Source organism: Eucalyptus grandis, chromosome 2 (assembly GCF_016545825.1).
Source record: "Eucalyptus grandis isolate ANBG69807.140 chromosome 2, ASM1654582v1, whole genome shotgun sequence".
Lineage (NCBI taxonomy): Eukaryota > Viridiplantae > Streptophyta > Magnoliopsida > Myrtales > Myrtaceae > Eucalyptus > Eucalyptus grandis.
Window position 1 is genome coordinate 35,905,527 of NC_052613.1, and position 23,136 is coordinate 35,928,662.

Sequence of the window (23,136 nt, forward strand, 5' to 3'; positions counted from 1 at the left end):
AAACGAGGGACAAGACCATTGCCAAATCCATCTGAACAATGTCTCAAGGATCAAAAAGGTAAACCAACTTGCATATGAAATACCAAAGAACATTTTTATCAACGATCCATACCCTCTTGAAAGTCAATTCATGGCACAAGACCAAAAGAATATGCATCTGGGATGCTTACTTCAATTTTTATTTATTCAAGACAACTGAACAAGTATACAATTCAAAGTCACAATCAAGTTACCAAAATTTCCATTGATTAGTGAGCACCATCAATGAATGGTCAAGTCAGCAGATTGGATACATACACCATGTAACCAGCGATTTTATGAATTTAACTGTTGCAAATCCAACCGGAAAAACATAATTTGGACACAATTCGCCAAATTCCTCACGTCTCATATTGGCACATATCTTTTCACTGCCTGCTTCCCAGCGACTGCTGCTGCTGCTGCAATCCCTCCGATCGCCCCCGCAATTGCTGCTGATCTTGGCCCTGCTGCCGCCTTATAAAGTGCACCTGTCACAAACAACCAATTCCACCATCTCATGACGTCGCAAAAATGAGAAAAACGTAGCACTCAAGCACAAAAAAATTCCATAAAATACCAGGATCATCAATGTAAGTAAAGAGATGAACTAAGCCATGCCAATAAACAAGTGATTACGTATTTGAATCTCTCTAAACAAGTAATGATTTACTGATCTCAGATGAACGAATTTCATCCTCTTAACACCAATGTAATTATAAAGGCTATCTTTTCATAGTTAACTAGAAAGTGGTACACACCATGGATTGCAGTGTGCAGACTTAGGAATTGGAAAGGCGCATACCACTTGTCACCACTTTGGTACATTACACACACACCACATACTGGTCAGGTCTAGTTGATTAGTTAATTGGGGTTGCAGAGCACTTTAAAGCAATCATTTGAGTCATTCAATTTGCAGAATAATATGGCTTTTGCTAAAAGGTGCCCCAAGGGCACATGATAAACAACTAAATAATGAAATATAGCACTTTCTAATACACCGATTGCTCTCGTTATATGCATAATCAAATACTTTCACTTGCTTAGGAATAAAAAATATTCGTGACATTTAATACGTTTAATCAATTAATGCCATAAAGTTAGGTGTCCAACTTATTAATTTTGATTCTTAAAGCCTTCTTGTCAAAGCATGTCAAGTACAAGTTTTTTTTTTTTTTTTTTTTAAAGTACATCAAATAAATGTGCTAGAATAAGCTCAAAAAGGATCTATCTTGGTACAATTTGCATGGAATTCACCACAGGTGATTGGGATTGCTAATAATGCCAATTCGAAAACTAAGGCTACCAAAAATGAAGTCATGTGCACAGATCACAGAACCAGAAAAAAAATGTCAAACTCTGTTTCACCACTAATTATATTCAATGAGATGTTAGCGAAAGTATCTTAGAGTTATGCTCTTACAGAAGGCAACTTTCCAGTAATGGGATATAATATACATATTTCACTCAAAACACATGCTTCCTTTTTGATATAACACAAGGATTTAATTCTTCAGCTTCCACGACTGGGGTGCCTAAGAACTAGCTTTCTACATTTTTCAATTGCTGGCTCATGACGTTTACATAGCTCGTTAAACTTTCGCTAATCTCAAAGACAGCACACCCACTACGCTATCTAATGACCAAAAGCATCATTTCAACCTCCCCCTATCTCAGGTGCTGCGAGTGCCGTCTTCCAAGGGCAATAATCTTCTCTCACGCAATTGTAATTCTGCAGTTTTTCATCATAACTCTCCTTCTACAACACGCCAATTTTCTTCATTTCATTCACTACTGCCACAGACAACACCACGCCACCGAACAAAACCCGTCACTCACGCCACAAATCATCACCCGCACAAGACCTCCGTAATGACAACCCGATTCAACAGTTCTAAAATCGACTGGGTAACTATATAACGCAAGCTTCGCAACCAAAAATTCAAACTTTAAAGTACGGAAGGAAAGAAAGAAAGAAAATGAAACAGGAATGAGAACGCGAATCATCAATACAATCACATACCCGTGCCCAACCCGGCGGCGACGCTGTTCAACAAGTCGTCGGTCCCCCTCCAGTGGACCAGCCCGCTCTCCAGGCCGGCGAAGATCAGCCCGACGATCCCGAGCGAGTTCCCGAGCCGCCGGCCGGCCTGGCCCCCGGAGTTGAGGACGCGGTTGACGCGGAGCTTGAGGGAGTCGCCGGGCTCGGCGGACCTGAGCCCGTCGAGGGTGCCCCGGGCGCCGCCGGCGAGGGCGCCGGCGAGGTAGCCGGAGCCGGTGTAGTACTGGAGGTTCTCGCCCCAGGAGCGGTGGGGTTTGAGGGCCTCCTCGTGGAAGAGGTACTCCGGGGAGGTGGGGAGGTCGTAGAGGTTCTTGATCGGGACGTGGAGGTCCTGGTACGGGTTGTAGGGACGGGTCTTCCGGCCCTCCTCCGGCTCGCCGGAGCTCGGACCGAAGGTCGACATGGCGAACGGAACAACCTGTAGAGAGAGAGAGAGAGAGGGGGGGGGGCTAGGGTTAGAGAGAGAGAGAGAGGGGGCGGAGGGGTTGAAGTTGACGGCCGAAAGAGGAGGAGGCGGTGGGGGGGAGTTTTGATTCTTGATTCCGTCGTGGGATTCCAGCGAAGGTTCCTCTCAAATTGATTTTTTTATTATATATATTATATAACGAAATATATATAATAAATATATATTTGTGTGTGTGTGTGTGTCAAATATTTAATTATATTTAAGGTTCTTTTTCGGTCAAGTAATCCTTCACGTGTACTTTTTTATTTTTATTTTTTATGTTGGTCTTCTTGAGATTTAAATGTGTATGAAAACAAGCAAGGATGTAGACGTTCTGCATCAATGCTGGCTACATCCAAAATTCTGATGGGAAGGGGAAAAAGAAAATCGAAAACGGGAAGCTGCGAGAGAGAGGTCAGTTAGGCCGGCACCGAGCGACCCGGTTGGGTCGTCCAGCGCTTTTCGGGCTTATCTGAGGCCCAGCGGCTCTCGCCGTGCTCGAGCGATGGTCGTTGCTGCCTTTGCTGTCGAGAGAGGGAGAGGCGCTTGCCTTGAGTTCAATGAGAGTCGTTATGTTTCCTTGAGGTTGCAAAATCGATTTGGGCATCATCTTACCATTAAACCAATATAAAAATATATATATATATATATATTTGTGTGTGTATGGACAAATATACTTGATAAGTCGTATAATTGAGATAATCATATAAATTCAATTGTGGGTGCAATGGAGTAAATGGGATTAACCTGTGCTAGTTTTATATTAATGTTGACCATCTATTCCCTCTTGTATCGGTTGTGATGAGTAAACTCTTCCAAGAGATAGGAGTCTCCCAACTTGCTTCGAGATGAGTTCGAAATGTTCTATAATGAGGATTTAGACTCAGCATTTGTGAGTGGGCACAACATGCTATACATTTTAAATAAATTGTAGCATAGATATAGCATGTGAATAAACACATTCTCGATAGTGCTAATATATAAATGGCCTTTTAAATCCAAAATCATCAATTAAGTTACTCAGTCTTTTTATGGAGTAGGGACTTATGTAAAATAGGCTTGTGCTCGATCTAGTAGGAGTTATCACGAAGTGTCGTATAATTACAATATTGATGTTCATACATGCGCACAATTGCTTCTGAGATGATATTTAAACTATATTTGTTAAATTTATTTAGTGGTATCATTTTAAAAATGAGAGAGTACTCGCTAAATGTATGGATATGGAGTTGGGAATTTTAATCGGAACTTATATTGGATTTTGAGCAACGGTTTGCAAGTGCTCATACCGGACACAACTGGACACATTTGCTGGTTTGGATTAATTGGCTCCCACAATAATAGGAAGTGAACGCGAAATTTCTAAATGGTTCCCTGATCATGCGGGCAGAACATTAAGAACGTCACGGGAGCTCATGTCGACTCGCTTGAGGGCTGTTCCTATTAAAGAGGCACCATTCTTGTCCAGACGCTAGAAAGAACACACTCGTGACCATAACTGAGCATTCAATTGATCCTAAGAAGCATCCTAAACTTTAAGGAGTGCGCACTCGACTCGAACTAGGATGCATCTTGTTACGGTAAACCTGCACTGTACTGTGAAAATGCATGCAATTTATAGTGAGGAGGATACATTCAACTCAAATTGGAACGTATCTTATTTCGATGAGCCTGCATTGTATCATGAAAATGCATGCGATTTATAGTAAGGAGAGTGCCCTAAAAGAGCATGTACCTTGTATATAATGGACTCCATTTCAACAGAATTCCTTTAATTCTATCATAAACAAATATATTTTGACACCCTGTATTTCTAGGGTGTAATTAACTGGAATTATTAATTTATCTACGTTTGAAAAATATTTAGTTGGTCGTAGGTTTTAGTTAGGTACTCTCGCTATTCTCCTAATTAAATATAAGCATATCTTATTTGACCTTGGGAGCTTGAAATTGTACAATTTTTTTTTTTTTTGAGCTAGAGACAAAAAAACTATTTACGATATACTTGCTTTTTGGATTTAGCGACCAAGTGATGTCTAAATTAGCTTTCACATGCTTCGATTAGTCTATCTTCTCGGGCCATCTTAAAAGTGCACTCTCTCAAATTGACCATTTGTTAGGGAAAATTTTAAAAGGGTTCTTAAGTGGGGCTGTTTTCTTAAAAAATTGCACAGAATATAAATTGTCTTTAGTAAAGATCATGAAATGTCAGATTTTGTCTCAAATAAGCTTTCGAGCTTATTGGCTAATCAAATATTCGAGGACCAGCAAGCCTGTACGACTCACATGGCGCTTTCCAAGTCATAATCAGGGTCGTTTTCATCTAGGGCTTTTTTTTTTTGGGATAATACCCTAAAAAACCCCAACCCAGACATTTATTTATTAAATTTACCCCAAACTATTTTTTTCGACCACAAAAAACCCAAAACCCAGATACTACTTTGACAAATATATCCTAAACTGGTACACTCGTGACAAATTTACCCTATGTTAGTTTTCGTTAAATTTTATTCCTAAATTATTAAGTTAAATGACACGTGACGCTTAACCAAGATACCAATTTAGATTTTACGTTCCGTTTGTCACAGCTTTACAATTTTTATGATTTTTTTGTGATATTAATTCAATTTAGCATAGGGTATATTTGTCACAAATTTACCGCCTTTAGGTTTTTTGCAGTCGAATAAATTAGTTTGGGGTAAATTTGTCATAAATGTACCCAGTTTAGGTTTTTATAATCGATCGGGGTAAATTTATCACAAGTTTACCAGGTTTGAGGTTTTTTATGGTAAAAAAGTAGTTTGGGGTAAATTTGTCACAAGTGTACCAATTTGGGGTTTTTCAAGGTATTAGCCCTTTTTTTTGGGGGGTTTATTTTCTTTTTATTTTACTTTCTTCATTTCTCTCTTTTTCTTTTGGGTTAATACCCTAAAAAACCCCAAACTGGTACACTTGTGACAAATTTACCCCAAACTATTTTTTTGACCATAAAAAACCCAAAACTGGTAAACTTGTGACAAATTTACCCCGACTGACTATAAAAAAACCCTAAACTGGTACATTTATGACAAATTTACCCCAAACTAATTTATCCGACTGTAAAAAACCCTAAACTGGTAATTTTTTGTTAAATATACCCTATGCTAAATTGGATTAATACCACAAAAAAATCATAAAAATTGTAAACTGTGATAAACGGAGCGTAAAATCCTAAATTGGTATACCGGTTAACTGTCACGTGTCATTTAACTTAATAATTTAAGAATAAAATTTAACGAAAACTAGCATAGGGTAAATTTGTCACAAGTGTACCGGTTTGGGGTAAATTTGTCAAAGGTATGCCGGTTGGGGTTTTTGGTGGTCAAAAAAATAGTTTGGGGTAAATTTGTCACAAGTGTACTGGGTTTGAGGTTTTTAGGGTATTAACCCTTTTCTTTTTGTTCTCTATTCGTTATTTTTTACCTTATATCTTTTCCTTTTCTTTGTATTTCTTCTTCTGTTTGCAAATCTTTCTCTGGCTACTTTTCGTGATTAGTAACCATTTGCTGAAAATTCAGCAACCTCATCTCAAATACTTCTCCGCATCGCACATCCTCTTTCTTTCTTCCTTTTCCAAATAGTTGGGGAAGGAAAAAAATAGAAAAATTAAAAAAAAAAAAGACAAAAAGAAAAGGAAAGGAAAAAGAAAAGGAGAGAAGAAAATAATAGAAAATTAGGCCGTTCATCAAAATCCTTTCTTGATTCCAGAGCGAGACCTGTCTGAGTTGAAGCTTAGGACTAGGTAAGGCTACTAAAGTGCTTCTTTTATGGGCTTTTGCTTCTGGTAGGAAACCTGGACCGTTCACGAGTCTTGCCATTGTAAGGATGGCAGGTTTAGGAGTTGTTCTGAATTCTAACGGGCTTCTCCCATCCCCACAGACAGCCTCATTTAGCTTAACGCGATTGGATCAGTTGCCCAGAGGACATCTGATTCTCTCCGATGGTCGAATCTTGCAATGCAACAGTCGGACAGTCTTACTAGAGGCTTTAAATTGTTCATGCTTACGAAACTGAAACTTGGGTCATCATGCATGCGCAGGTTGCCATTCGCTAAACATTAAACCACGAAACATGCTAATTATGCTGTAACTGTTGGAAATCCCACCGGAAAAAACACAATTCACAAAATTCCTCACATTTACGGCCTGCTTCCCAGTGACCACCGTCGCCACCGCAATCACCTCTGGTCGTCCCAGCTGATCTATTATATAATAGAAGGATGAACAAATTGTTGGAATTTCAACAGTGAGTTTCCAGGTCATATACGGATTAGAATCTAGACAATTAATGCAAAAGTCTTATGGCTCTGATGTTTGGTGGTGTTTAGAGTTTCTCTCCAATAGAGTATGTTGGTGTCCTGTTACCGTTGGAAAAATATTTAATAACATGAACAATAATAATAATAATAATAATAATAATAATTGGAAATCTATTGAAAATGATGGAAAAATAATATTAATCGTTTGAGGTGTGCAAGCACCATCCTTAAGGATAATTCTGCCATTTCGGAATAAGAAACTTGGTGTGATGGGCTCTCTTGTAGGGGTGTGCACGGTCCAGGTGGGTGATTCCCGACCTAGAACTGGGAACCGCTCGCTAAGGACTGGTTTCGAGAAATTGAAATTGGGATCCATCCGTTTGTTGCATGGATCCACTGGGAATCGGATCGCACAAATGTCCGGTTCCCCCGGTGGATCCATGGAACTGGGCAGCTCGGTTGGTCACGGCAAGGCCATCGATAGTAGTAGCGTCCCCAAAGCAGGGAGTTATTGCAGCACGAAGGAAAAACAGAACAAGCTCGACGTCGCTACTATTGGGCTTCCTAAATCAGGGCGGCGGCGAAATCGACGTCATCGTCAGAGGCACCCACGTGGTGAAGGAGAGTAGAGGCTTGTTGAGGCAAAGACTTTCATTGTGTGGGGCAGCAATTTGTTGGTCAGTGTCGCAATTTGGTGAGGTGGAAAAATGGCAGTAAGGTGTTGGATGGACGCCAGTGTGGAGCTCCAGCAAGGAGACCGGCGGAGGTGTGGTGTTAACAGTAAGGCGAACTAGCAACGGACAGGGGAAATCGGAGTTGCAGGGGTTGCAGGGATCACACAGAGGGGCGGCGAAGCAGCGACAAAGGTGTAGTGATTGATTCGAGATTTGCTGGCGTCGGTTGTCGCGGCTATAGGGGCTATAACGGCGTCGGATTGCTGGTGGAGGGGGCCCGGAGTAGAAACAACGGCGATGGTGCTCGAACGGAAAGCAGCAGAAGCGAAGGCGATTGCAGTGATAGGCGAGCGGGTGAAGGGCACTCGTGGCTGTTGGTGCAATGGTCGGTGTGGAGGCGAGCTATGGTCTCGCGGGTCACCACTGAGCGGAGCAGAGGCTGTGGCGGTCGGCGCAAGGGGGCGGACAGTAGTGGCGGAGGAGCAGCGGCGGCGATGTCGACGCTTGGGGAGGAATCGAAATGGCGATAGGAGGAACCGAGGAAGAGAGAGAGAGAGAGAGAGAGAGAGAGAGAGAGAGAGAGAGAGAGAGAGAGAGAGAGAGAGAGAGAACCAAAGATGAAGAGATAGTGAGGTGAGATCTAGGGTTTGTTTTAGTAATTTTTTTTAATATTATAAATTAATCGGTCCGGTCCGGGTGGGCGGGCGGATCCGCTCATGGAACCGGGAACCGGACCGGTACCCACTGGTTCCCATAAATTGGAACCAGGAACCGGATCGGTTCTCTCAAGGACCGTCGGTTCTCGGGTGGTTTTGGTCCGATTCTCGGTTCGGGTGGATCCCGGTTCTTTTGCACACTCCTATTCTCTTGGCAGTCATAACTTTTATCAAATCCTTTATTTATAATATTTCGAAATTGTCAAAATATCTAACAATCTCCCATATATTTCAAAAAGTTTTAAAAAGAAAAAAATAGAATAATGCTGGGTTATTGAAGCTTAATGCATAAAAAAATGATACTTGTAGATTATGAACCAGCCCTAGAAGGAATGAAATATAATTAATGAAATCATTGGTGAAGTTTGAAAATTTTATAAATCAATAATTTTCTTTTGTGAATTATAATTTTCACCAATTACATTACACTCCCACAAGGTATGTTGTTCAATGCGGTTTTGCACTAATAATCTATGGGCGTGCTTGGCTCATTCATAAGTGCTCTAGACATTATTGCCTATGATTCTCATTGGAGCAGCCTCACTCCACATTTATATATGTGTTTCCATCAAGTGTACTATGTAGTATAATACACAACCACTAATAGCTATGAAATTCATTTAAGAGCTTAGCTTAGCCTTTTTTCATTATGGTCTTACACTAATTTCACCTTAAGATGGACAAAAATTATAATAGTGCATTATTAGATCGACAAGTGACATGTTATTTCTCATACAAACATAATTTATGGAATCGCCAATCACATGGGTTGAGTTACCATCATTGTTGATTTTCTTCAACTAGCCTTGTCCCGTTCCCCTCAATGTATAGTTAGAGGATAGGTCAAATTCACTTCTGACTTTACTTAATCGATAGACATAATTTCATTTTTAAGCAATTGCTTTATCACATCATACCTCAACCAGATGTATCAATTTTTATTATTGAAAGTTTCATTCTTTTGAATGGCTATTACCAATTAGCAATCACAATGCTCAGACATGGAAGGTGTCGATTTTATTCACAAAGGAACATATGCTAAAAAATTTCTCAACTATTTAGCATCATTTTCAAATGTGAGTTTAAGAAAAATATTCTTTTTCCCGAGAACTTGAGTAATTCTCAAATTACCCAAAAAAATAACAAATATTGTCGTCTCCTTCCTTACTATGGCATAGAAAGATTAAGCATTATGTTTTTATATATATGCCTATTAGCATTTGAGTCTATCACTCATTCTTTCACATTGTCACAATATTGACTTAGGAATGATCGCGGTAATTACATCATCAAATCACCTATTTCAAGCAAGTTGACGTTTGGTTTAGTAGGAATGTCATTTCTCCATAATTTTATTTGCCACATTTCCGAGTTACAACATCTCCACCAATGGTGGACACATATCTTATAACAGATTTTTATCTTAATTGAATTTGGGATTCATTTAACATCATTGTATCCTTTTAATACTGCGAAAAATGTATGATACCGTAAATTATGGTTTCTCAAATAACATGAAAGTTCAATCCAAGAACATCGTAGCCAGTGTATTTCTAAATCAAAATTTACGTATTCAAGCTATGGAAATACAAATATTCAGCAAAAGAGCAATATAAATTCCACCCGACTTCCTCCTGCGTGAATATATTTGCTTATATTACCAAAAAAATATCCAAATGAGACCAAGCCCTCATTATTTGGACGAAATTGAATACGGACAGCAAGCATTAGCACCTATCAAATATATTCAAACCATGAACAGCTCGTGTAATCATGAATTCGACCAATTCAAGGCTTGAAAAGCAATTATGACAAGAAATTCAGCAACTTCTAAGCAGGAGTAACATTCTGCCTCAAGGGCCATATGTTGAGTATGTGTGAGAACAAAAACTTGAAAGGTGAAGGCTATGTCTCAAGCATTTCATAACACTAGGGACTGCACAACTTACAAATCCGCTTGCATAGAGACACCCTTATAACTTGTAAGCATGTAAGTGGATGCATGCAAATGCCACTTTAAAGTTTAAGGCACAAACGAGCGTCCACAACACACAATAATTTCAATAATGAGTGCAACAAAGTATTTATTGCTTATTTTTCAATAAAGATAAGAACAGGCCGGTAAGGTCATACAAATACTTGAAATGCATCTTTTCTACGTGTGCCTAATAACTTTACTGTACATTAGAAAGTCTCTTCCGACAATTGTGAGTAACCAGGAAATATACTTCTCTAACAAATAAAATGCCAAAAATTAATCAAAACTAGATAGCCATGGGTCATTTAGCTAAGCAAATAACAATAGCAACAGCAGTAACGACACTTTAAGCCTTCTTTTCACAAGGAAGGATCGGCAACATAAATCCTCTAAGCCATTTGGCAACAAACAAAGAAAAGAAAGTCTTCACTTATGTAGTCACGTGTATCACTGGAAAAACCATAATTGTGAGAAAGGCACTGGGGCAGATAATTTCTTTCTTTTCTTTTAATAGGTAAGAGAAAAGACTACTGTTGGGCACTAAGAAGGTCCAGCAGCAGAAAAGTTTTCAAGCAATGTTTTAAAAATGGCACTGGAGATCAAAATGTTCGATGACCGGAATGAGGTTCAAACGGTTAAGCCCGTAGATTTGGTCAAAGTGATTTGATCAATTTAAATAATATACAAAGATAAAATAAATCAATACAAAATCTCCCAGGCACATTGGCTAAGCCAGGTATCAGCTCCATTACGGCCACGCCTTCCAGTCTCCGCCCACTAAAGTTTTTAGTTTTGTCAAAATGGTGAAGAAACTTCATTTAAATTGCTTCAACTTCCCCAAATGAACACTTTTCAATCATAAACTAATCAAATTGCAACAAATCTCACACTACATTGATCCTTTTTTTCCCGTACAATCTATTTTCTCAAACAAGACAACATAATTTCTCTCAAATTGGAACACTTAGGGTGCATTTGGTAACAATTTTGTTCCGGAGAATAATTTTTTTATCATAAATGAGTTTTTTTTTTTTTTTGTTCTCCGGAAACAATTTCGAGTATAAGAATGCGCTTGATAATTGCAAAAAAATTTTGTTCCCAAGATAGAAATGTGTTTGGTAGAATTGTATAATTTTGTCGTTTTTTTTTTTAATTTTAAATATTTTTATTATATTTTTCCTTTTTTTTCTTCTTTCTTTTTTTTTTTCCTCCTTTTTCCTCCTTTGTGGCTGGTCACCGGCCCTAGTGGCGGCGGCGATTGGCTAGGTGAGGTCCGGCGAGCTTGCCGAAGCCTTGCTTGGCCACCGTGAGGCTTGTCCTCGCTAGATCTAGGCAAGGCCAAGTCTCACTAGATCTAGGCAAGGCCAAGCCTCGCCGATGGCTTTGGTGGCAAGCGAGCCTCGCCTTGCCATCGGCATGAGGTCGGCCTTGCCATGACTTGGCAAGGCCGACCTTGCCTAGCCATCGGCAAGGCTTGGCTCGGCGGGCCCTGTTGTGCGACACCAACCTAGTGGTGGCTCGGCGAGGTCGAGCTCGCCATCGGCCCATGGCTTGTGAGTCACCTAGGGGTCGGTGACTCTCCGAGGTCACGAGGTCCCTCGTCGATCGGTCGCCGACCATGGCCGAGGCCGGCAATCGGCCAAAAGGAAGAAGAAGGAAAGAAAAGAGAAAAAGAGAAAAGAGAAGAAAAAAGAAGAAAAAAAAAGAGAAAAGAAAAAATTGTTCCCGGAACAAGAAGTTACTTTTTTCTACTTCTTATTTCTGTTCCAAATCTATTTTCAAAAAAAAAAAAAAATTCTTTTCGAAATAGAAATTTTACCAAATATGTTTCTATTCTTTTTTTGTTCCCTAAAACAAAAGAACATAAATTTTTGTTCCGGGGAACAGAAATTTAACAAACAAGCCCTCAAAGGGTTTATTTCAAGCTTGCCATGAGAAAAGAAGAGTGCATACATATCGCAGATTTGGACATACCCTTAAAACCTAAAACTCTACACTAAATCAAACACACCATCATTGAAATTGAAGCAAAAAACAAACATAGGTATCGAAGCCCTAAGGAACGATTTTACCTGTCCTCAATAACCTTATCAAAACAACCAAAAGCTCTTTTGTGCTAATGCTCAGTAATGTCCCATGGCAACCACCTGTGAATTTGCAATACTTGTCCTTCACCATCTCCGAGTCCTCATTTAATTCCAACAGTGATAGTAGCATCAACAATTCCAGTTTGAGAATCCATAAGGTAGTTATCCTTAAGATTGTTGGAAATATATTAGAAAACATGACTAATGATGATGATGATGATTGGAAATCTATTGAAAAAGATTGAGAAAATAAGATTAATCGTTTGAGGAGTGCAAACATTGTTTTAAAGGACAATTCCACCCATTGAAGTATGAAATTTTGTACGATGGGCTCTAACCACCATCCTTCCAAGATATGATAGGCATTTATCTAAATTCCACATTGAATATAAGAAGGAACATGAATAATGTAATGTGTATAGGTGTACTAAGTCTTAAAACTTCTTGCGAAAGTATAATTGAGTTCTAAAACTTTTAAAAAATACAATCAAATATTAAAAACTTGTCTACTTGATGTAATTAAATCATTATGTTAACACTATCAATTTATCTAACGGAAAATACCGGTGTGCCATTTTTTACTTAATTATCTTCCTACATGGTTTTTTTTTTTCTTCTCCATATCTAATTTACATTAAATTTAAAAATAAAAAAATAATTTTATTTTTAATCTATAATTTTATTTAATTTTTCTGCTAAAATTTAATTTAAAAAACAGAATTGGAAAAGAAGAAGGGCAAGGCCTTGTCGGTGCGGCGAGCACTGCTGTCGATGATATTGGCAAAGGTCACTAATCGTGGGCAAGGCCTTATCGGCCCCAGGGTTGGCGACTCTAGCTAGGCTTGGGTGAGGGTAAGGCCTTGCTTGCACTAGCAAGGTTCGCCTATATATGGCAATACCTTGTCGGCCCTCCAGTGGTAGACGGTTAGTGCCTCATTGGTGAGGCTTGCATTTCTTTCTTTCTCTCTCTCTCTTAAACCTTTGTTATTTTTTTAAAATAAGTTTTAGCTTTTATTTTTTTTAGTTTTTTAATCTAATTTAAATAAGATTTTTAAAAAAAAATACCACATGTGAGACATATATCATTCAAAAAATGACTTGTCGGCATTTTTCGTTAAAAATACTAACGGTGTTAACAAAATAATTTGATTATATCAATTTGATAATAGCATTTTTTGAAGTTTTATGACTTAATTACACTTTTCGATGAGTTTTAGGATTTCTAGTGCAATAATCTCATAAATAAAATAGTAAAAAAAAATTAAAAAGTAATATATATGGAGGGACAGAGGAAGGGAGGGAGGGTAATAAATAAATTGTTTGTGTAAAAAGAACAATGAAAATAGAGAAGTGATATATAAATTATAAAGGTTTGATTCCTTGGCTTTGGCGCATGTCCTGCCACAGTCACCCTTCTTTCGATGCTTTGCGCATGGGGCCTGCAACAGCGCATGGAGAAGAGGGTAGATGTAGAATAACTTCTAATAAATTACTTGTACAAAAGAGCAATGAGAAAAGAGAAGTAACGCATGAATTATAAAAGTTTGATTCCTTGGCTTCTGCGCATGTCCTGCCATAGTCACCGTTGTCACCCTTCTTTCGATGCTTTGCACATGGGGCTTGCAACTGCGCATGGAGAAGAGGGTAAAGATAGAACAGCGTTTAATAAAATAAATTATTCGTACAAAAGATTAGTGAAAATGGAGGAGTAATATATGTATTATAAAAGCTTGACTCCTTGGCTTCCGCGCAGGTCTTGCGTGATCACCCTTCTTTCGATGCTTTGCACATGGGGCCTGCATCTAGGAATGGTGAAGAGGGTAGAGAGAGAATAATGTTTAATTAAAATAATTATTTGTGCAAAAAGAGCATTGAAAATAGAGTTATAATGCATGAATTATGAAAGTTTGATTCCTTTGCTTCCGCGCATGTCTTGCATGACACCCTCCTTTCGATGCTTTGCACATGGGGCCTGCATCTGGGAACGGTGAAAAGGGGAGAGAGAGAACAACGTTTAATAAATAAATTATTTGTGCAAAAGATCAATGAAAATAGAGAAGTGATATATGAATTATAAAGTTTAATTCCCTGGCTTCCGCGCATATCCGGCCATAATCACCCTTCCTTCGATGCTCTGCACATGGGGCCTGCGTCTGGGAATGGTGAATAGGGTAGAGAGAGAATGACGTTCTCCTTCGCACAGTACTTCTTGTCGTCGTATGGCTCCCATTTCTTTAAACAAAGACCCAAACGACGAGGAAGAAAGAGGAAAGGGGCATGGATTACAGAACTGTCAATTATGTAACCATTAAGTTAATCAATCCTGTCTCCTTGTGCTTACCCTTTTGTCGTGGCCCGTGGGGCTGTTATTCTGTTAGGCTTCCAGAAAGTATAAGGCAATCTTTCCTGTGACCTTTGTTAGGCATAGAGGCAACGAAGATCTGTGCACACATTGATCATTTGTTTTGACGTGATGCCATAGCATAAACTGCAATCTTGGGATTTAGCTATTTTGTACCGCTAATGCAACATTTATGCACATTATAGTAATAGGGTATGAATAAGTGCGTGTATATAATTCCACCTTTTGAATGGCTGGTGGGCGTATTGAAGCTAGGTAGCTCCTCTCTTCCTGGGACAACAAGTACGTTTTTTGTTGACCTCGCGGACCAAATAAAACAAGGAGCTTTGCTATAAATATAATCATTATTGCTTGGCAAAAGGGGGGACAAATTGAAGCTTGAAGGTTTGCAAATTAATTCGATATATAGCCACCTGCTTCTTTTCCATCTAATCTAATCCGATTATATATTCTTGAGAGAGCACATCTAGGTGACAACCACAGAATTGAAGAGAACGTGACAATTTTTTTCTTTCTCATCATCATTTAAAAATGATTTTGTTATCAAGTGTTTGTGGACACTCGTTAAGCAATCGACAATGAAAATTTTGCGACTTTCAGTTCATGGGGATCTCATGTTACATGAAATAGTGGTTAATAATTATACAAATTACATACATTAAGTTTATGTAATAACTGCTCCTTTATTTGATAACGGGACGGGGTTCATGAGGCTGCATCAGTGAAACCATAATGCCGCGTGATCTATGTGATGCATGGTGGTGGTGGATACTGGATGGTTGCATTTGGGAATTGGGTGATGTGAGTGGCAGATAGAAATGATGAATATTAATAGAGCATAAGTTTCGAGGTTGGGTAGGAGTCGGGCCCACTTCTTCCCCTACTGAGCCTCTAGTGGCTTTAATGATGCCAAGACTTGGTCCCATGTCTGACCAAGTTGCTCAATGAAATTAGAGGCACCACATATGAAATTAGATGAAATAAGACGAGATGAAATGCAAATGAAATCAGATCAAATGAGACGAGATGAAATGCAACGACAGCTTCTTCCAAGAAAGAAGAGCACTCTAGTGCTTAAAAAGTCAGTTGCTTCACGCCATCATTTGATACTTGTCCCGAAGGGAAGAACTTTCGTTTTCTCTTTGCCCTCTACCTTTGTTTCGACTCTTCCGGGCACTCTTGTTTAATCTCTGCCACTCATAAACCAAGCCATGCCCATCGTAGAGCTCTTTCTTGGCGCCCTTCTTCCGATCCTGTTCGAGAGGTTGGCCTCTCGCGAGCTGCTCAACTTTGCACACCGTGAGGGGATCGATAAGCTGCTGAAGAATTGGAAGGAAATGCTGATCAGCATCAATGAGGTGCTGGATGATGCAGAGGACAAGCAACTCATCAACAATGTTGGGGTGACGTCGTGGCTCGAAGATCTCAGGAACTTGGCCTACGACATTGAAGATTTGCTTGATGAGTTCACCATAGAATCTACTAAAAGCAAGTTCAAGGCAGAACCAAGCACTAGCAAGGTGCATTCCCTTCTTCCCAGTTGTTGCTTCACAATGAGCCCGAGAGCATTGATGTTCAACCAGAAAATGAGATCTGAGATGGTGTAACTGGATGCTCGATTAGAGGAGATCATAGCTCGTAAAAATGGTCTGGACCTGAGAAAGAACAAGGGGAAGCGATTAGCATACCACCAGCTAGATAAGCCGATTCCCACTACGAATCTGCGCGAGCCTTGTTTCGTTAGTAGGGAGGATGAAAAGGGGAGATCCTCAAATTACTGGCTAGAGAAGAAGATGATAGAACATGTCCGGATCTAGAAGTGATTGCCATTGTAGGGATGGGGGGTGTTGGGAAGACGACACTAGCTCAGCAGGTCTACAATGATGCTGGAGTGACCCATTATTTTGATGTGAAAGTATGGGTTTGTGTTTCTGATGATTTTGACGTGCATGCTATTACAAAGTGTACCCTACAAAAAACCAACTCCATTTTGTCCTGTGAAGATAAAGACCTGGATTGGTGTCAAGAAAAGCTCAAGGAAACCCTTTTAGGGAAGAAGTTTCTTTTCATTTTAGACGATGTTTGGAACGAGAATTATGGAGATTGGATTGTCCTTTGAAGCCTTTTGAATCGGGAGCAAAAGGAAACAAGATCACTGTCACGACTCGTAACCGCAAGGTTGCTTTAATGGCCGATGCTCGACTATAACTCTCAAACTAATGTGATTAGATGATTGCATGACTTTGTTCGCATTTCATGCTTTTGGAGTCCGAAATTCAAATCGCCATCCTCGTTTTGAAGAATTAGGTCTCCAAATAGTGGAAAAATGCAAAGGATTGCCATTAGCCGTGAAGACAGTGGCCGGGCTGCTACGCACTAAAGTCAATCCCTGTGATTGGGAAGATGTATTGAACAACAAGATTTGGAATCTATCAGAAGGAAGAAATGACATCCTTCCGGCTTTGAAACTTAGCTACCTCCATCTCCCTTCTCATCTGAGGAGATGCTTTGCTTACTGTGCTATATTTCCCAAGGATTATGAAATCAAACATGATGAGTTGATTCATTGGTGGAGTGCGGAGGGCTTATTAGAGGGAAAAGGAGGAAAGAACTGTTGGAATTTAGGTTTGAATTATTTCAACGAGCTAGAATCTAGATCGTTATTTCAAAAGTCGAGTAGTGATGGATCACGATTTTTGATGCATGATCTTGTGAATGACCTAGCAAAGCTAGTTGCAGGTGCAACTCATTATGGCTTAGGCAAGTTTGAGTTTGAAGGTGATCAAAATAATGCATCTTTAGTTCATCATGCCTCATTCATTCCCAGTCGATACATAGTGCTAGAAAGATTCAAGATATATCATCAAATGAAGAGACTTAGGAGCTTCATATCGTTAGAGAAGCATTCTCACCGTTGGGACAGGTCCTTTTTGTCCCAGAAAGTGATATGTGACTTGTTGTCAAAATTGAAGTACTTGAGGGTGCTTTCATTAAGTCACTACAACATCAGTGAGGCACCGGATTTCATTGGTGATCTAAGGCACCTAAGGCACCTTAATTTATCATATACTAATGTTGCAAGGCTTCCAAAGTCAATTGTTGGACTGTATAACATTGAGACTTTGATGTTGCGAGGCTGTGAAAGTCTTATCGAATTACCTGAAGATATGGAGAAACTTATCAACATAAGATTTCTCGACATTACTGACACTCCGAAACTAAGAGCAATGCCACTGTATATAGCTAATTTAGTGGGTCTTGAGATGCTGTCCAAGTTTATAGTGGGAACGGAAACTGAGTTGAGGTTGAAGGAGTTAAAAAACCTAAAGAACCTTCGAGAGGAATTGTGCATCTTTGATTTGCATAAGGTTCAAGATGCCGGAGATGCCAAGGACGTCGATTTACTCGCGAAGGAGGGAATATGTCGGTTGACCTTGCGGTGGAGTGAAGATTTTGAAAATTCTCAGAATGAAGAGCTTGAAGCAAAGATCCTTGACTTTCTTCGGCCACACCAAAACATTGAAAATCTCGTGATATCCTACTATGGTGGCATAGAATTCACATCATGGTTAGGAAATCCCTCACATGTCCACATAGTGCATTTACATTTACATAAGTGTCGTAGGGCCAAAGCATTATCATCACTTGGGCAGCTATCTTTGCTAAAAGAACTACACATCGAAGGTCTAGATGCAATTCGTAGGATAGGTTTTGAATTTTATGGACCTAAAAGTCCTTTTCCGTCCTTAACAACTTTGGAATTTAGGAACATGCCATTGTGGGAGGACTAGTCTCATTGCGTTGGCTCAGAAGAAGGAGTTGTATTCCCCAGTCTTGAGCATCTCGTTCTTAGGGATTGTCCTATGTTGATAAAAAGATTGCCTAGTCAACTAAGCTCCCTCATTAAGCTCGAAATCAACTCTTGTCCGCGTATGGATGCCTCGCACTCTAACATTATTAGCCTTCCATCTCTTAACGAGTTAAAATTTAAAGGCTGTAATGAGGGGGTGTTGAAGAGTTTGGTAGACTTGACATCTCTAACCACTCTTGTCATAAAAGACACTGCTGAACTGACTTGCTTAAATTGTGAGTTTACAAGCTTCTTGATCAAACTAAAGAAAATGGAGATGGGAAATTGTAACAAGTTAATGTTTTTATGGCAAGATAGAGATGTAGTTGAGAAGCTCGGTTGTCTAAAAAGCTTAGATGTACAAGGTTGTCCTAAATTCATGTCTTTTGTGGCTGGAGAAGAAGATATTAAGCTACCCAACAACCTCGAAGCTATCAGCTTGTATGATTGCGTCAATTTAGAGAAGCTTCCAAGCAAGATGCACAACCTCTCCTCTCTTAGACACTTGATAATCAGTGACTGTCCAAAACTGGTGTCCTTCCTCGAAACAGGCATACTGACATCAGTGAGATCATCAAATATCAGCCGCTATGATACGTCGCAATCTCTACCCACAGGATTAAGTATTCATTCGGAAGGACCAAGCAACAGCATTAACCACATGGACATGACGTCTTGTCTACAAGAATTAGCAATCTACGGATGCAAGTCTCTACCGGCATCTCCATTTAGTGAGGGTAGATTTTTACCTGCGACCCTCAAGAAACTTGTAATTAATGAATGCTCGGGAGTGAAGTCGCTCGCGGGGATAATTCTAGACGATCATCAGTCACTTCAAAAGATTAAAATTGAGAGTTGCAAAAATTTGAGAAGCTTACCTCAAGGCCTGCACACACTGTCCCATCTCGCTTCCTTGACATTGAAAGACTGTCCTGCTCTGGAGCTAGAGTGCTTTCCTCCTCTTTCTCCTAGCATCTAGAATTTTTATGTTGAGGATTGTCCGAATATAAAAGCGTTACATAATCAGTTGAGTCAACTCACGTGTCTCCATAAATTAAGTTGTGACGTTATGCAGTTTCCCGACGGAGGATTGCCACCCCAGCTACGAGAACTCTGGGTAACGATAAGCGGGAATATGAAGCAACCGGTTGAGGAGTGGCTTACCCCCCTCACCTCCCTTCAAGAACTGTGGATCATCGGCAACGCTGGAGGAGTGGGGATGGAGAAGGATCTTGCGCTTCCACCCTTTCCCTCTTTGCACCATCTGTCGATCGATAATATGAAAAACGTGGAAAGACTGTCTAGCAATCTCCCTTCGTCTCTCCAGATCTTAGAAATCCAGAATTGCTCGAAGCTGAGGTAGTTGCCTCTGGATGACCTCCCTCCCTATTACAACTCAGTATCGAATATTGTGGGATTCTAGAGGAGCGATGCAAGAAACGGACCGGCTGCTATTGGCACCTCATCCGCGAAATCCCAGTAATTTGTTTGAATTTCACGCGAATTACTTAAAAGGATTTGGCCTCGAATATTACTTGAGGGAGTGTTCGCTTTGGTGCCCTCTCTGCTTAGTAGCTGTGATCGTGGTGCGTGCGATGAAACCCTCTACGGTTCCTCCGGAGATGGCGTCGGAATTGTCTGAATGCCTTCTTCCAAAGTCATTCTCGCGACATGACTCCGGACGTGCATTTGCTCTCATCAAAATCAGGAATCATTCCGCCATTTCCTTCTCCTGCTCTACTCTCCTACTTGAAGTCTACCCAGATTCGGCCATCACTTCCCCTCTCCATTGAAATGCTTCGCGTGACTCCCACAAACCGGCGAAGATGCCGATGAATCTGGGCTGTCATTAAGGGACTGTCGCGTTTGAATTTGGATTTCTCAGGTTATTTTTTGCACTCTAGCTGTTTGTTGTATTGCCTCAATCAATTCGTTCGTTATCATTGTGCTCCGTCTCATTCACCAATATTCTCTCAATCTTGTTTGCGTTGCAGATTTCATTGGAATTCAATTGGTGAATTTACTCAGCGACCTATGGAAAGGTCTATTTACCCTTCCTTCACCATCGCCTTACCAATAAGTCTAGGAGAAGTTGCTGAAGGGCCCTGGATGTGAGTTTGCTTCTCATTGTAGGGTCGAAGGGACATGCCACTGCAGGCTTTTTTGTTAAGATCTCGACTTTTGTGCAAACTTTTCCATGATCTCTTGGTTCTCGAATTTCTCACGAGGATAGGTATGTTCTGTTTCCCCCTTCGATAAGTGTCTGTGTTTCCTTGATGTGCAATCCACTAGATGAATCTGAAGCCTGGACTTAACTGGTGTGATATTAAAATAGCAAAGATGAGTTTAAAAATGTTTGAAAGTTGCATCACATTGGAAAGGAGTGGTTCAGAACTTCAGATGAATAGAGCAAGTTCATGTCACGTTAATGGCAGATCGGTGCTTTAAATTTTGTTTGCTGTTTTAGTCTGGAGACTTCATTTGAACACGTTTACTAAGTTGTGCAACGTATTTGACTACTGTTCCTTATATCTAATTCTGATATGCGAAAATTACTTTTGCAGCATTCACCAGAAGTGCAAGAAACTCGGTATTAACTTTCAGTCTGCATTTACAAATACAACATACTTATTCCCACTCCTGTGATCTTTGTTTCTGAGCATATTGTGATGCACATCAGGATCTATGTGGGAAACCGATTTATTGCGCCTCAACCCTTTCATTCTAGCGGTTTACTCACCATCCAAGATTTGGGAATGGTTTGTCGGTTTAAGTGCAGATGCAAATGAAGGCATTTCTCATCCTGGATAGCACACAATGAAATCTTTGCTTGTTGTTCATTTTGATAACTATTTCTAGTCTGCTTCCTGGAATCAAAGTTGCATAGCGCTGCAGTTGCTGGTTGGCAAAGTTTAAAGGGTGAGTAGATTTGTTTCCGCTATTTCATTTGACAGGCTGTTTGCAGGATGCGGGTTATGATCATGGGATGTAATCAGAATCTAGAAAGAGTCTCTTCTGAAGGATTAGCAAATTCTCTGCATTGTACTTGTTATTATAAAATTTCTGCCAAATTGTCTGCATTCTACCTGTTCATATATAGAATTGTATCAGAGGACATGTCAATGTCTGTATTGTTGTCTGTTATCATGTTCCCCGGGTATTTCATTTGTGTGATTATGTTCACATTCTCTCATGCATTAAGGGATAGGTTCTACCTGAGGAGGAGTGTTGAGTTGTACATTATACATACATTTTTTGGTGAGTTTTCTAACAACTCAAGCTTTTAGGAAATTCATGCAGCGATCAAATAAAACAGCATGATCATCAATCTGGCAACCCTAGGTTCTTGTTTGGTTTTTTCTTGTAATTTTGGATCGTCTGGATAAATTTCAGAGAAGGGTTATAGGCCAGTCATAAAATGATCGAATTGCAACAAGCGCTAAAGCTTGGACAGTTAAAAAACACCCATATGCTGGGGGACTATGGCTTATTAAATTCATTGTTCAGTCTGGTTAACTATTAGTATCAACTCTTTTGTTGCCCAAGAAAGTTATTAATACGGTTTACTGAATGTGTAGAGCTTTCTTTTGGAAGGGAGATCCTGATACTAAAGAGGGAGCAAAACTTAGCTGGGACACCGTTTGTCTTCCTAAGCAGTTTGGCGGCCTTGGCATTGGAAGACTGGATTTGTAAAATCTTGCTTGTGTTTTGAACAGTCTGTGGAGTATTTTGTTGAGGTGTGGATCTCTATGTTTTGCCTGGCTCTGTAGCTAGCATCTTGATTGGTAACAAGATGCCACTTATGCTTGGAACACATTAGATACTTGGTGGGTAATAAAGATAATATCTCTTGGTATGATTCAGGGTATCATGCTGGGACCTTGCCAGAATCATTTCTCAAGGAGAATGATTCATGACTCTTCTCTTCCTCTGCAGGCCAAAGGATCATTTGGAAGTGGCCAGCTGCTAGGGTGAAGAGTTGGTTTCCACCTAAGCTGCAGGAAGAGTTGTATGCACAACTTCTTCAAATGGTCTTTTCATTGCTCAAGAAATTGTCAGAAACAAAAGTGCTCCCCTAATGTGCCAAGTTTGGCCTTATTTCTTGGTTGGTAATACATGATAAACTTCCCACTTTTCAGAGGATTAACAGTTGATCTGTTGGGAATACTAGATTTTTTTGCTGGTTCTGTAATCTAAGCACTATATCTTGGTGTCATCTCTTTTTCAAGTGTTGTTTCTCTAATCAACTGTGGAGCAAGGTAGTGCAGCTTTTTTCTGTGAAACTAAATCATTGAATCTCACTGTCATCTTATTCTTGAAGTTGAATGTAATCAAAATTATCAGGTTCTTTTTTAAGCATAATTTTGAGAGTTGTCTTGGTCTTTAAAGCAAGATTGGCACTTATAAGCATCATAGGTTTTGTCTTGCTTGGAACAGAACTTTGCAAAAACTATCACACAAGTAAGATAGTTTTTTTTTTTTTTTTTTTTTTGAGCTTTCATGGTAATTTTGCTTAGTTATGTCCGTAGGAAATATCACCTCCAAATTGGGCTTTGCTAGCATAATAGTCTTTGGACTGCAACCAAAGTAACGGCATGTTATGAGTTACAAATTCTTGAAGAAGTAAATCTTACAATTATTTGT

General features: G+C 39.8%; 2 protein-coding genes across 2 annotated transcripts; one reads left to right on the forward strand and one right to left on the reverse strand.

Annotated features, from left to right (window-relative positions):
- Positions 1–138: 138 nt before the first annotated feature.
- On the reverse strand, positions 139–2,556 carry LOC104430325 (mitochondrial import inner membrane translocase subunit TIM23-1). The gene is made up of 2 exons (XM_010043074.3): positions 2,045–2,556; positions 139–509 (listed from the first exon to the last, which is right to left on the reverse strand). The coding sequence occupies exons 1-2, from the start codon at positions 2,484–2,486 to the stop codon at positions 388–390; spliced, it is 564 nt and encodes a 187-aa protein (XP_010041376.2). The 5' UTR covers positions 2,487–2,556; the 3' UTR covers positions 139–387.
- Positions 2,557–15,711: 13,155 nt separating this feature from the next.
- Positions 15,712–22,739, forward strand: LOC104430251 (putative disease resistance RPP13-like protein 1). The gene is made up of 5 exons (XM_039304197.1): positions 15,712–20,377; positions 20,487–20,725; positions 21,057–21,411; positions 22,071–22,319; positions 22,429–22,739. Exon 1 carries the CDS (start codon positions 16,880–16,882, stop codon positions 18,431–18,433), a length of 1,554 nt encoding a protein of 517 aa, XP_039160131.1. The 5' UTR covers positions 15,712–16,879; the 3' UTR covers positions 18,434–20,377; positions 20,487–20,725; positions 21,057–21,411; positions 22,071–22,319; positions 22,429–22,739.
- The last annotated feature ends 397 nt before the right edge of the window (positions 22,740–23,136 follow it).

What these genes read in the sequence shown, in the direction of transcription:
- LOC104430325 (XM_010043074.3), bottom strand. Translation starts at nt 2,486, where the DNA reads ATGTCGACCTTCGGTCCGAGCTCCGGCGAGCCGGAGGAGGGCCGGAAG. An exon ending in CGCCGCCGGGTTGGGCACGG is followed by an intron (nt 510 to 2,044) that starts GTATGTGATTGT and finishes TGTTTGTGACAG; the next exon opens with GTGCACTTTATAAGGCGGCA.
- LOC104430251 (XM_039304197.1), top strand. Translation starts at nt 16,880, where the DNA reads ATGACTTTGTTCGCATTTCATGCTTTTGGAGTCCGAAATTCAAATCGC.